The 13409-nt window shown below is 43.3% G+C and overlaps 1 protein-coding gene across 1 annotated transcript in view; it reads right to left on the bottom strand.

The window, feature by feature from the left end:
- Positions 1 to 13409, bottom strand: part of LOC122929154 (heat shock cognate 71 kDa protein-like) — a 49879-nt gene that overhangs the window by 14162 nt on the left and 22308 nt on the right. The window contains exons 2-6 of the mRNA XM_044282658.1: positions 5719 to 5930; positions 5401 to 5606; positions 3984 to 4136; positions 3347 to 3902; positions 2169 to 2371 (exon numbers count right to left, since the gene is read on the bottom strand). Coding sequence (XP_044138593.1) covers positions 2169 to 2371; positions 3347 to 3902; positions 3984 to 4136; positions 5401 to 5606; positions 5719 to 5923 — 1323 coding nt within the window. The 5' untranslated portion in view covers positions 5924 to 5930. The remainder of the gene's footprint in view (positions 1 to 2168; positions 2372 to 3346; positions 3903 to 3983; positions 4137 to 5400; positions 5607 to 5718; positions 5931 to 13409) is intronic.

The following is a 13409-nucleotide window of genomic DNA, read 5'->3' on the forward strand; positions in this document are numbered from 1 at the left end:
CAAGAGGCCTCCAGCAACATTACAGGAGCTGCAGGAATATCTGGCAAGTCCTGGCTGTGTGGTCCATGTGACTACAATCTCCCGTATTCTTCATAGGTCTGGGCTATGGGGTAGAGGGGCAAGACGAAAGCCTTTTCGTACGAAGAAAAACATGCAAGCTAGGCTACATTTTGCAAAAACACATCTGAAGTCTCACAAAAGCATGTGGGAAAAGGTGTTATGGTCTGATGAAACCAAGGTTGAACTTTTTGACCATAAGTCCCAAAAATATGTTTGGCCCAAAAACAACACTGCACATCACCAAAAGAACCCCATCACCACAGTGAAGCCTGGTGGTGGCAGCATCATGCCAAGGGGCGGTTTTTCTTCAGCTGGAACTGGGTCCTTAGTTAAGCTACAGGGAATTATGAATAGTTCCATATACCAGTCAATATTGGCACAAAACCTTCAGGCTTCTGCTAGAAAGCTGAACATGAAGAGGAACTTCATCTTTCAGCATGACAATGACCCATAACATATATGCGGACTCCACAATTTCCTCCACAAAGCATTGTGCGGACTCCACAATTTCCTCTAAATGACCCAAAGCAGACATCCAAATCAACAAAGAAATGGCTTCACCAGAAGAAGAAGAAAGTTTTGGAATGACCCAGCCAGAGCCCAGACCTGAATCCGAAAATCTGTGGGGTGATCTGATGAGGGCTGTGCAAAGGAGATGCCCTCGTAATCTGACAGATTTGGAGTGTTTTTGCAAAGAAGAGTAGGCAAATATTGCCAAGTCAAAATGTGCCATGCTGATAGACTCATACCCAAAAAGACTGAGTGCTGTAATAAAATCAAAAGGTGCTTCAGCAAAGTATTAGTTTAAGGGTGTGCACACTTATGCAACTGCAGCCAGCCAGTCGCAGGCGCAACATGTGAGGTGCACAGTGGACCGATGAGGGGCCAAATAATATAACACACAGTTCATCAGTTTACTCACGGTTAGCAGATAGTCTCCCTGGGCTGTCAGCACAGTGTTGAGGTGGACAGCACGAAATACTCCGGGGCACGCTCTGTGGTAGGAAGCACCAGCCAAGATGGTGGTTGAAGTGCCCTTGATGTTAGGGGTGCTTAGGGTGCTTGTTGCGGCTGAGTCCCTTGATGGTTTTTGTTGTGACACCAGTACCGTTAATGGTGGTACAACCATAGGTGGTAATAATGAGGTAGACAGTGGTAAGATGCAACTCACAACTTTTACTTTGGATGTCTTTTGGTTGCAGCAGTACAATTATGCAGTTTCTAGATGGTACAGAGTTTATTCTGCAAATCCACTGTTCTAGGCTGTTTAGGTTTCTTGGTTTTGGAGAAGTGGGTTCGGTGTACCTGGTTCCTGCATCCTATTCCTTGACTTTCCCTACAAGCTGAATATTTTAAACAGGAAAACTCAACTGTCTCTCAGAAGCATGGTGTGGCTGCCTGAAGCTATAAAACCTCCACCATGCAAAGGTGTCTGTGGCCCTCAATAATGTCTCTTATCACCGATGAATTCCTAGGAATGCTTGTTTCTTTTCCAGGGAGGCAAACTCTTCTCCTACTGGTCAGAGATGCAAGTCTACAGTCCGGCTACAGAAGGAAAATGCTCTTCTGCGCCTCACATCTGAGTATCACCTACTAGCGAAGTTGGCTCCACTCTCTAATATGACTACCTCAGATCTGCTCTCTTCTGAACTACATTTTCTTATCTCAACTTCCTCCTGGTCTCAGCTCATCTGTCTCACTAGGCCTGACCTGAGTATATATAGGACCTGAACTTTGTCCCCATCTAGTGGCGGGATGTATAAATTACACCTAATAGGCCTGTTACAGGGATTTTGCAGATACATAAATGCAAAGTTATACATTACAACCTAGTGCTTTTAATAATGTAAAAAGTGCTTTTAAGCAGTGCCCACACACACGTAGTGGGACGCTGCACAATCATATTATTTTATTTTTATATTTTTTCTTCCCTCTACCTAAAAAAATTCAGTTTGTTTTTGAATTGAGTTGTACAGTTTATAGGTCACATTAAAGGTGGAAAAGGTTCTGAAATGATTTATCTTTGCCTTATTTTTTTACATCACAGAAACCTGACATTTTAACAGGGGCGTGTAGACATTTAATATCCACTGTACAGGAATTCTCACCTGGATGAGGACACCGGGCTGGTTGTCAGAGTAGGTGGTAAAGGTCTGGGTCTGCTTGGTGGGTATAGTGGTGTTTCGCTTGATGAGCACAGTCATGACTCCTCCAGCAGTCTCAATACCAAGAGACAGGGGAGTAACATCCAGCAACAGAAGATCCTGAACATTCTCAGACTTGTCTCCGGATAAGATTGCAGCTTGAACAGCTATGAAAAGAGCAATGGATGCAAGAGTCAACATCATCCGAAATCATTCTAAAAAACACTGTGACAAATCTAAGAATCATAGATATGTCATCTAACTGAACATTATGGAAATTTATTAAAAGGTACAATAACCAAACAGGCGGCGAGGTGGAAATTCTAAAGAAAATCAGAAAGTTCTTCTCCAACATAAGAGCCATCTTACTTAAAGGGGTTTTCAGTTTAGAAAACCCATCGGGCCCCTGTCCTGCATTAAATAGGCAACCAATTGATTTATTCTGTAGTGGCGCTGCAGGGAAATCGAACACTTATGGCTCTGGAGGTCCCAACAGGCAGTCACTTTTTAATCATTATATTGTCAAGGGACCCTCAAGCGATTGTCCAAAGTGGAGAACCCCTGTATCTGGTATTCCTTTATGACTCAGTAGGCACAGGAAAGAGACCATTTTATCTTCAAACATAAGATATGTCCATGCCCTTTATCTAGACTTTGCTACCGGCCAAGTTTTGCTGTTGCCATAACACAACCTTTGTATGTTCTTGTTCTTGTGATTTCTCCTGTATTAAACCATAACAATATTTCACCACACAATATAAAGCAGCCTAAGACATTGAATAACCTTGTAAATTCTTATTTGTGGCTCAGAGTTTTTAGATATTCCATATCTTTCTCTCCAAAGTACAGAAGCAAACAATTGAGTGCTCACAATCTGAGCTGCCACAATGCATGGCAATGTTGGACTGGAATTTTTTAGGTTTAGCAGAGGCCCCTTTGTTGCCTATTATTCTGCCACAGTCTGGGACCTTCAGATAGGCTTAAGGTCCAGTCCAACCCTAAAGCATTGTGCTCCAGTAACTTGACCAAATATTGCAAAATATTGTAAACATTGTAACATAAAAAGTTGTATCTTCTGGAAAAAAACATAGAATTGCCTCTACAACTTATGCCATTTCGAAAATGCTAAATAGCGATCTCACCAGCTCCGTAGGCTACGGCCTCGTCTGGGTTAATGCTCTTGTTCAGTTCCCTTCCATTGAAGAAGTCTTGCAGAAGTTTCTGTATTTTTGGAATGCGCGTGGATCCTCCAACCAGAACAATATCGTGAATCTGGGCCTTGTCCAGCTTGGCATCCCGCAAAGATTTCTCCACTGGCTCTAGAGTGCCACGAAAGAGGTCCGCATTGAGCTCCTCAAAGCGTGCTCGGGTTAGAGAAGTGTAAAAGTCAATGCCCTCAAAAAGAGAATCAATCTCAATACTGGCCTGGGTACTGGAAGACAGTGTACGCTTGGCACGTTCACAAGCTGTACGCAGACGTCGTATGGCTCGCTTGTTCTCAGTGATATCTTTCTTGTGTTTGCGCTTGAATTCTCCAACAAAGTGGTTGACCATGCGGTTATCAAAGTCCTCACCACCTAAGTGAGTGTCACCAGCTGTAGATTTAACTTCAAAGATTCCATCTTCAATGGTAAGTATGGAAACATCAAACGTGCCACCACCAAGGTCAAATATGAGGACATTCCTCTCACTCCCGACCTAAAGGTAGAAAATCACTGAGTAATTAGTATGAGTTGATCAAAGTTTTACCTAGAATTAATAATCCCTTGTTAGTGTTACCTTTTTGTCCAACCCGTAAGCAATAGCAGCAGCAGTCGGCTCATTGATGATGCGCAGGACGTTAAGTCCTGAGATGGTCCCGGCATCTTTGGTGGCCTGCCTCTGGGAATCATTGAAGTAGGCTGGGACTGTAATCACTGCATTATTGATTGTCTAGGGAAAAGATAATATGTTAATATACTACTTCATAAAAAGAAGACAACCAACTTGAAATTTGAAGTAATCAGAGTACCATTAAACTGGGTCGTAACAGAAAACATTAGGCCCAGCGCCACTAAAGGAAAGAGCCTATGGCAAGCTTAAGTCAAGAATCGATTGCAAAAAATCTTTGTCGCACTCCGTAGGACTTGCTGTAAGTAGGGTTCCAACCCCTGTTTTAATACAACTACAGCATTAGACTTTTTTATCTTAATAGTAGAATTTTTTATTTATTTTTTTAATGCGGCAATATTCATATGTGACGTTTCGGCAAGCAGGCCTTCTTCATACTTTATGCCGCAGTGATGAAGGAAGAGAAGGAAAGACGCAGTAATAAGCAGAATGTGAAATCACATGTATGAAGGAGACGCTTTTCTTCATACATGTGGTCACATATTCTACTTATTACTGCGTCTTTCCTTCTCTACCTTCATCACAGCGGCATAGTGTCTGAAGAAGGCCTCAGTGCTGAAACATCACATATGAATATTGCCACATTTCAAAAATAAAAAATAATTTCTACTATCAAGATAAAAAAAGTCTAACGCTGTAGTTGTATTGTTTATTAAGCTTAAGTCAAGATTAGCCCCTCTTCTGGTGCTGGACCGCCACCCTTCAAGTGTCCAATGCTTTTTCACCCATTCCCGAATATCATGTCAAAAAGAGGTTTGACCCAACTTATAAGTCATACCCTCAATTTAGGATGGTTTGTAAGAATGAAGACCACTGCTCAGGCTCACATCAGCCATGGTGAAGGCAGATGGGCCAACTATAGATGGGGCCATTTCTCCATGGGCTCCAATGTAGATAGTAGAATAGAATAGTTTCTCTTATAAAGTATTGTACACCCAAGCTCAGTATGGAGAACCTTACAGATGCTCGTCAAACTTCAAATTGGCATGCCTTCAAAAAGTTATTTTTAATATGACTTTTTGACAATCAAGTCCAAACCCTTTTTGCCAAGCCCATTCAAACCCCCCGCAGCCACGCCCACAAATTTAGACCTGGCATGAGCGGGGCAAAGTCACAGATAGCGCCTGAAATACAACTATGTACTATGACCCCCAAGGTTCCTTCCAAGAAAATCACCCTTATTGCTTACTATGTAGTGTTATCATCCAACCTCCAATATCACCAACACCATCTACCAACTGAGATGACCAGTTCTAGTGTGATTGAAAATATGGTCTAATCGAGGGGTCTCATAAGCCATTCTCACTTTTCCAAGGTAGGCTTCCGAGATCTCTTTCATTTTGGTCAGAACCATGGAGGATATCTCTTCAGCGTAGAAGGTCTTGGCCTCCCCTTTGTATTCAACCTGCACCTTGGGTCTCCCACCATCGTTTATGACTGTAAATGGCCAGTGCTTCATGTCGGAGTGTACAATGGGGTCATCAAAGCGTCGGCCAATCAAGCGTTTGGCATCTGTAATTAACATCAAGAGGCAAATGTCAATAATATATTGAGCTTTCCAAATAACGTAGAATGCCGAGGTAAATTATAAGTCGATATACAGCTTGCCAGGGGCATTACTCACCAAACACTGTGTTTGTTGGGTTCATGGCCACTTGATTCTTCGCTGCATCCCCAATGAGTCTCTCAGTGTCAGTGAAGGCCACATAACTGGGAGTGGTACGATTACCCTGGTCATTGGCAATAATCTCTACTTTGCCATGCTGGAAGACACCTACACATGAGTAGGTAGTGCCCAGATCAATGCCAACTGCTGGACCCTTAGACATTTTGCCTCTGAAAGAAAAATAGTAATTAAATTATTGTACTGGTCATTCATGATGCTCACGTGTATCGTTATGCAATGTATTAACATATAGAGTAATTGTGGAGAACATCTAAAAGAACATGGATACCTGCATTTTCTGGATAGGTTGAGGGTCCCAGATGTCAAACCCCCATATACGTAAGGGGCATATCCTAGTATTCACCCTATTTCATCTCAATGTGTTCTAGCTCTGCTACATATTTCTAGTGCAAAACTGTGCACAATATTGTATTTACCATCTGACACGTGACCATCTTATTGGCTTTGGCAACAGCTGCCAGGCACTGGTTGCTGCAGTTTAGTCAACTATCCATGCCATTATTACCCAGTGTTTTTCCATTTGGTGAGAAAGTATTTAGGTTGGCCTAAGGTGCCATGATGCACGTAATGAGAGCTCCGTCATAGATAGAATAAATTATCTTGTGTTCCTCATCAATCAGCTTTAAAGAGTTTATTTACAATTTGAAAAACTAGGGCAACAAATTCTGACACAAGGAGGGGAAAATGCCAACCATAACCTCTACACCCACAACACAAATATAAATGCAAAAGACAAAGATGCAATAAAAACATTGAAAATGCGCAGAGAGTATGAGGAGTCAGACACAATCAGTCACAAGGATCGCACAGATCAGGGCAGGGTCCATCTTCTGCTGGTGGCAAATAACCAATAAAAATGTTTTGTGCTGACATCTTCAGTAATTACAGGTCAGGTGCCTGCTACACATGTCTCCAAACAAAACCAGCAAGCACAAATGAAGTTACTACACATGTGCAGCCCTTAAAAACTGTGTCCACAATTGTCCACCATACTGCAGGTTCATGGTAGCAATAATTTACAGCAACAAGAGAGTCACTGTGTACAAACATTACTTATCCTGTACTGATCCTGAGTTACATCCTGTATTATACTCCAGAGCTGCACTCACTATTCTGCTGGTGCAGTCACTGTGTACAAACATTACTTATCCTGTACTGATCCTGAGTTACATCCTGTATTATACTCCAGAGCTGCACTCACTATTCTGCTGGTGCAGTCACTGTGTATATACATTACTTATCCTGTAATGATCCTGAGTTACATCCTGTATTATACTCCAGAGCTGCACTCACTATTCTGCTGGTGCAGTCACTGTGTACATACATTACTTATCCTGTACTGATCCTCAGTTACATCCTGTATTATACTCCAGAGCTGCACTCACTATTCTGCTGGTGCAGTCACTGTGTACAAACATTACTTATCCTGTACTGATCCTGAGTTACATCCTGTATTATACTCCACAGCTGCACTCACTATTCTGCTGGTGCAGTCACTGTGTACAAACATTACTTATCCTGTACTGATCCTGAGTTACATCCTGTATTATACTCCAGAGCTGCACTCACTATTCTGCTGGTGCAGTCACTGTGTACATACATTACTTATCCTGTACTGATCCTCAGTTACATCCTGTATTATACACCAGAGCTGCACTCACTATTCTGCTGAGGCAGTCACTGTGTACAAACATTACTTATCCTGTACTGATCCTGAGTTACATCCTGTATTATACTCCAGAGCTGCACTCACTATTCTGCTGGTGCAGTCACTGTGTACAAACATTACTTATCCTGTACTGATCCTGAGTTACATCCTGTATTATACTCCAGAGCTGCACTCACTATTCTGCTGGTGGTGTCACTGTGTACATACATTACTTATCCTGTACTGATCCTGAGTTACATCCTGTATTATACTCCAGAGCTGCACTCACTATTCTGCTGGTGCAGTCACTGTGTACATACATTACTTATCATGTACTGATCCTGAGTTACATCATGTATTATACTCCAGAGCTGCACTCACTATTCTGCTGGTGGAGTCACTGTGTACATACAATACTTATCCTGTACTGACCCTGAGTTACATCCTGTATTATACTCTAGAGCTGCACTCACTATTCTGCTGCTGGAGTCATTGTGTACATACATTACTTATCCTGTACTGCTCCTGAGTTACATCCTGTATTATACTCCAGAGCTGCACTCACTATTCTGCTGGTGGAGTCACTGTGTACATACATTACTTATCCTGTACTAATCCTGAGTTACATCCTGTATTATACTCCAGAGCTGCACTCACTATTCTGCTGGTACAGTCACTGTGTACATACATTACTTATCCTGTACTGATCCTGAGTTACATCCTGTATTATACTCCAGAGCTGCACTCACTATTCTGCTGGTGGAATCACTGTGTACATACATTACTTATCCTGTACTGATCCTGAGTTACATCCTGTATTATACTCCAGAGCTGCACTCACTATTCTGCTGGTGCAGTCACTGTGCACATACATTACTTATCCTGTACTGATCCTGAGTTACATCCTGTATTATACTCCAGAGCTGCACTCACTATTCTGCTGGTGGAGTCACTGTGTACGTACATTACATTACTTATCCTGTACTGATCCCGAGTTACATCCTGTATTATACTCCAGAGCTGCACTCACTATTCTGCTGGTGCAGTCACTGTGTACATACATTACTTATCCTGTACTGATCCTGAGTTACATCCTGTATTATACTCCAGAGCTGCACTCACTATTCTGCTGGTGCAGTCACTGTGTACATACATTACTTATCCTTTACTGATCCTGAGTTACATCCTGTATTATACTCCAGAGCTGCACTCACTATTCTGCTGGTGCAGTCACTGTGTACATACATTACTTATCCTGTACTGACCCTGAGTTACATCCTATATTATACTCCAGAGCTGCACTCACTATTCTGCCGGTGGAGTCACTGTGTACATACATTACTTATCCTGTACTGATCCTGAGTTACATCCTGTGTTATACTCCAGAGCTGCACTCACTGTTCTGCTGGTGCAGTCACTGTGCACATGCATTACTTATCCTGTACTGGTCCTGAGTTACATCCTGTATTATACTCCAGAGCTGCACTCACTATTCTGCTGGTGCAGTCGCTGTGTACATACATTACTTATCCTGTACTGATCCTGAGTTACATCCTGTATTACACTCCAAAGCTGCACTCACTATTCTGCTGGTGCAGTCCCTGTGTACATACATTACTTTTCCTGTACTGACCCTGAGTTACATCCTGTGTTATACTCCAGAGCTGCACTCACTATTCTGCTGGTGCAGTCACTGTGCACATACATTACTTATCCTGTACTGATCCTGAGTTACATCCTGTATTATACTCCAGAGCTGCACTCACTCTTCTGCTGGTGCAGTCACAGTGTACATACATTACTTATCCTGTACTGATCCTGAGTTACATCCTGTATTATACTCCAGAGCTGCACTCACTATTCTGCTGGTGCAGTCACTGTGTATATACTTTGCTTCTAATAAACCAACATATCACAAAAGCCAATAGCATTATAGTATAAATTGTCCTGTAATGGGCCTATAGCTAGATACCAACAAAACAAACCAACAAAAAAATAAGATCAAAAACAAGTTATACAAAAAAAGAAAAAAAAGATTACCAGATTGCAAAAAATTTTTTTTCTTTTTTTTATTAAATAGAGAAATACTGTATATGAAAAGCAATGGCCATAACAGCCAGACATATTACAAATATCACATAGGACATTTATAAACATAATAAACTGAGTTACAGTCTGTATTACACTTCAGATCTGTAATCACAGTTCTGCCGGTATTTCATAGGTAATTGTCAGACACGACTCTGTTGTACAGATACTTCGCAGAGTGCAAATCACAATCTATGTGCCGACAACGATCCAGCAGGTAGGTGTTAAAGGGAGTCTTTCGCGCTGATTGACACTATAAACCTATTAATAGACTAATGTCCATGGCATCCCCCCTATTAAAACAGTTCTTACCCTTAGTTCCCTGCTATAGTCGTTCGTCCGAAAAACACTTTTATTCTGTATGCAAATTAGGCAGTGAAGGTGCCCAGGGGCGGCCTTAGAACGGCCGGTGCCCAGGCCCCTGGGTCATCTTCATACTAATCCACTCCCCCATCCGCCGCGTCTTCCCGCCCATTCGCCGAGTCTGCCCGCCCATCCGCCCTTGGTCTCATGTCTTTACCTTCCTCCTCCTGGCCGTAACGACTACTGATGCGACTACGCACGGCAGGAACGTAAGTGAGGTACACTGTGATGCCCCGGCCAGACTGTGGGCATACAATGCGCATGCGCCGACATCGCGGTCATCGGCGCATGCGCGGGATTACGGCCAGGAGGAGGAAGGTAAAGACATGAGACCAAGGGCGGGCAGACTCGGCGGATGGGCGGGCAGACGCGGCGGATGGGGGAGTGGATTAGTATGAAGATGACCCAGGGGCCTGGGCACCGGCCGTTCTAAGGCCGCCCCTGGGCACCTTCACTGCCTAATTTGCATACAGAATAAAAGTGTTTTTCGGACGAACGACTATAGCAGGGAACTAAGGGTAAGAACTGTTTTAATAGGGGGGATGCCATGGACATTAGTCTATTAATAGGTTTATAGTGTCAATCGGCGCGAAAGACTCCCTTTAAGCTTTTAAACCAGAAGAATTAGGAATGCAGCTCTGGAGTATAATAAAGGACACATCATAGGATCTATACAAGATATATCATGCTTATAATGTAATGAAGAAACTCAGTAGGTTCTGTGCACTCATTTTCCCTCCCAGCAGAATGGCTGCAAAGGGTTTTAACGACTTGATAGCTCTTCAAATAATCACATTCGTTGTGGACCAAAAGGTCTCACCCATGTGAACTTGGGGAACGTAGAACACTTTATGAACAGGTTGATTCCATCTTTGGTCTGTGGAGAGAGGCAGCCCTGGGCAAGCTAAACCTATCAGTAGGTACCCAACCTGACCACGGGCTGCTTTATCCATGGGTCACCATGGCAGTGTCAGTGATGGCAGGGACTGGAATACGTGTTGTGAACCCAGAACCGTACTCCACTCTATGGTGGTTTAGAAGACCAATTCCATTTTTCAAGTCTTGCCCACTCAGATTTAAGAATTGTGACAGTTACACGGTTCTCCTAACGAGTAGAATTTTATTTAGCGTGATCAGGTTACCAGGGTGTTGAAGCTCAGAAGTTGACATTCTCATGTCAGCTTTCCATTACTGAGAGCTTTCCTTGACTCAGCAGCCTCTGGGCATTGTGCACTATTCATATGCGGCTTTGCTTAATTCATTGCACGGTCAGCAGAGTCTCATCTGGACACGTGGTAACCAGTGACCATCAGAGGTTACTGGTGGGTGGAATAGTGATCTGTGGCCAAGTCAGTTGGAGATCTGTGGGGCCCTGGACCAGACAGTAGGGTATGGAAAACAAAATACTGTGATGGGCGCTTACAACTAATCTGACCAGATTGAAAACGTATTCTAAGAGTTTCTGGATTATTGGATGTAAATTCAAAATACTACATCCAACACTCCACCGTGTGTCGATAGGGCGGCATTGGAATGAAAAAATAATAGGGTGACATCAGAAAGTCATTCCAATGATGTCTAAACTAAAGTGCCAATTACCTAAATTATAAATCGCCCCTACCCCGCCAAATCATTGGGTTTTAATTTCAGATCTAAAAACCTAAATCACATCAGCTGCCCGGAGTCTAAGCTGCCATCTGAACAGTTTGTGCCATCAGCCATGGGACAGGACTGGAATGTTCTAGAATGCGCAATGCATTGGCGTCTGCTCAACGAGAAGAAACACTGGCAGCAGAGTCATGAAAGTTCTCAATGAGCAGTGACACCTAGTGGAAGAGAACTGTAACTAGCTTCCATACAATGCAGCACAGTGACACCTAGTGGAAGAGAACTGTAACTAGCTTCCATACAATGCAGCACAGTGACACCTAGTGGAAGAGAACTGTAACTAGCTTCCATACAATGCAGCACAGTGACACCTAGTGGAAGAGAACTGTAACTAGCTTCCATACAATGCAGCACAGTGACACCTAGTGGAAGAGAACTGTAACTAGCTTCCATACGATGCAGCACAGTGACACCTAGTGGAAGAGAACTGTAACTAGCTTCCATACAATGCAGGACAGTGACACCTAGTGGAAGAGAACTGTAACTAGCTTCCATACGATGCAGCACAGTGACATCTAGTGGAAGAGAACTGTAACTAGCTTCCATACGATGCAGCACAGTGACACCTAGTGGAAGAGAACTGTAACTAGCTTCCATACGATGCAGCACAGTGACACCTAGTGGAAGAGAACTGTAACTAGCTTCCATACAATGCAGGACAGTGACACCTAGTGGAAGAGAACTGTAACTAGCTTCCATACGATGCAGCACAGTGACATCTAGTGGAAGAGAACTGTAACTAGCTTCCATACGATGCAGCACAGTGACACCTAGTGGAAGAGAGCTGTAACTAGCTTCCATACGATGCAGCACAGTGACATCTAGTGGAAGAGAACTGTAACTAGCTTCCATACGATGCAGGACAGTGACACCTAGTGGAAGAGAACTGTAACTAGCTTCCATACGATGCAGCACAGTGACACCTAGTGGAAGAGAGCTGTAACTAGCTTCCATACGATGCAGCACAGTGACACCTAGTGGAAGAGAACTGTTACTAGCCTCCATACGATGCAGCACAGTGACACCTAGTGGAAGAGAACTTTAACTAGCTTCCATACGATGCAGCACAGTGACACCTAGTGGAAGAGAACTGTAACTAGCTTCCATACAATGCAGCACAGTGACACCTAGTGGAAGAGAACTGTAACTAGCTTCCATACAATGCAGCACAGTGACACCTAGTGGAAGAGAACTGTAACTAGCTTCCATACAATGCAGGACAGTGACACCTAGTGGAAGAGAACTGTAACTAGCTTCCATACAATGCAGCACAGTGACACCTAGTGGAAGAGAACTGTAACTAGCTTCCATACAATGCAGGACAGTGACACCTAGTGGAAGAGAACTGTAACTAGCTTCCATACAATGCAGCACAGTGACACCTAGTGGAAGAGAACTGTAACTAACTTCCTTACTATCCAGAGGTGAGCCAAACTACCTCCTTCCTATAGTATACAAACTAAAAACTCGAAATTATTATAAGGACAGATTTAGAGGGATTCTGTCACCTACATAGCATGTTTTAAACTGATGATATAGCTCTGTGGGAGGCAGATATATCACACTGATGGTACCTGGCTTTAGTTTTTCAGAGTCTCCAAAGTGCCAAAAACGAAGTTTTAAAGATATGCAAATTACCTACTGCAAGTGCTCAGGGGCTGCGAGTGTGCTGCACGCGCCCAGTGCTTCCTGCCTTACTTGCGCCTGACTCCTCCCCTCTGTACCGCCCGGCCAGCCCTGTATCCTTGCGGCGTCATTTTCGTCTCTATTCCCGGCATGCACAGTACATTGCCCAATGTGGGCAGAGGTATACTGATATGCAGTGTGCATGCACCGCTTACTCAACCCTGAATGCGCATGC

Source organism: Bufo gargarizans, chromosome 2 (genome assembly GCF_014858855.1).
Source record: "Bufo gargarizans isolate SCDJY-AF-19 chromosome 2, ASM1485885v1, whole genome shotgun sequence".
Taxonomy (NCBI): Eukaryota; Metazoa; Chordata; class Amphibia; order Anura; family Bufonidae; genus Bufo; species Bufo gargarizans.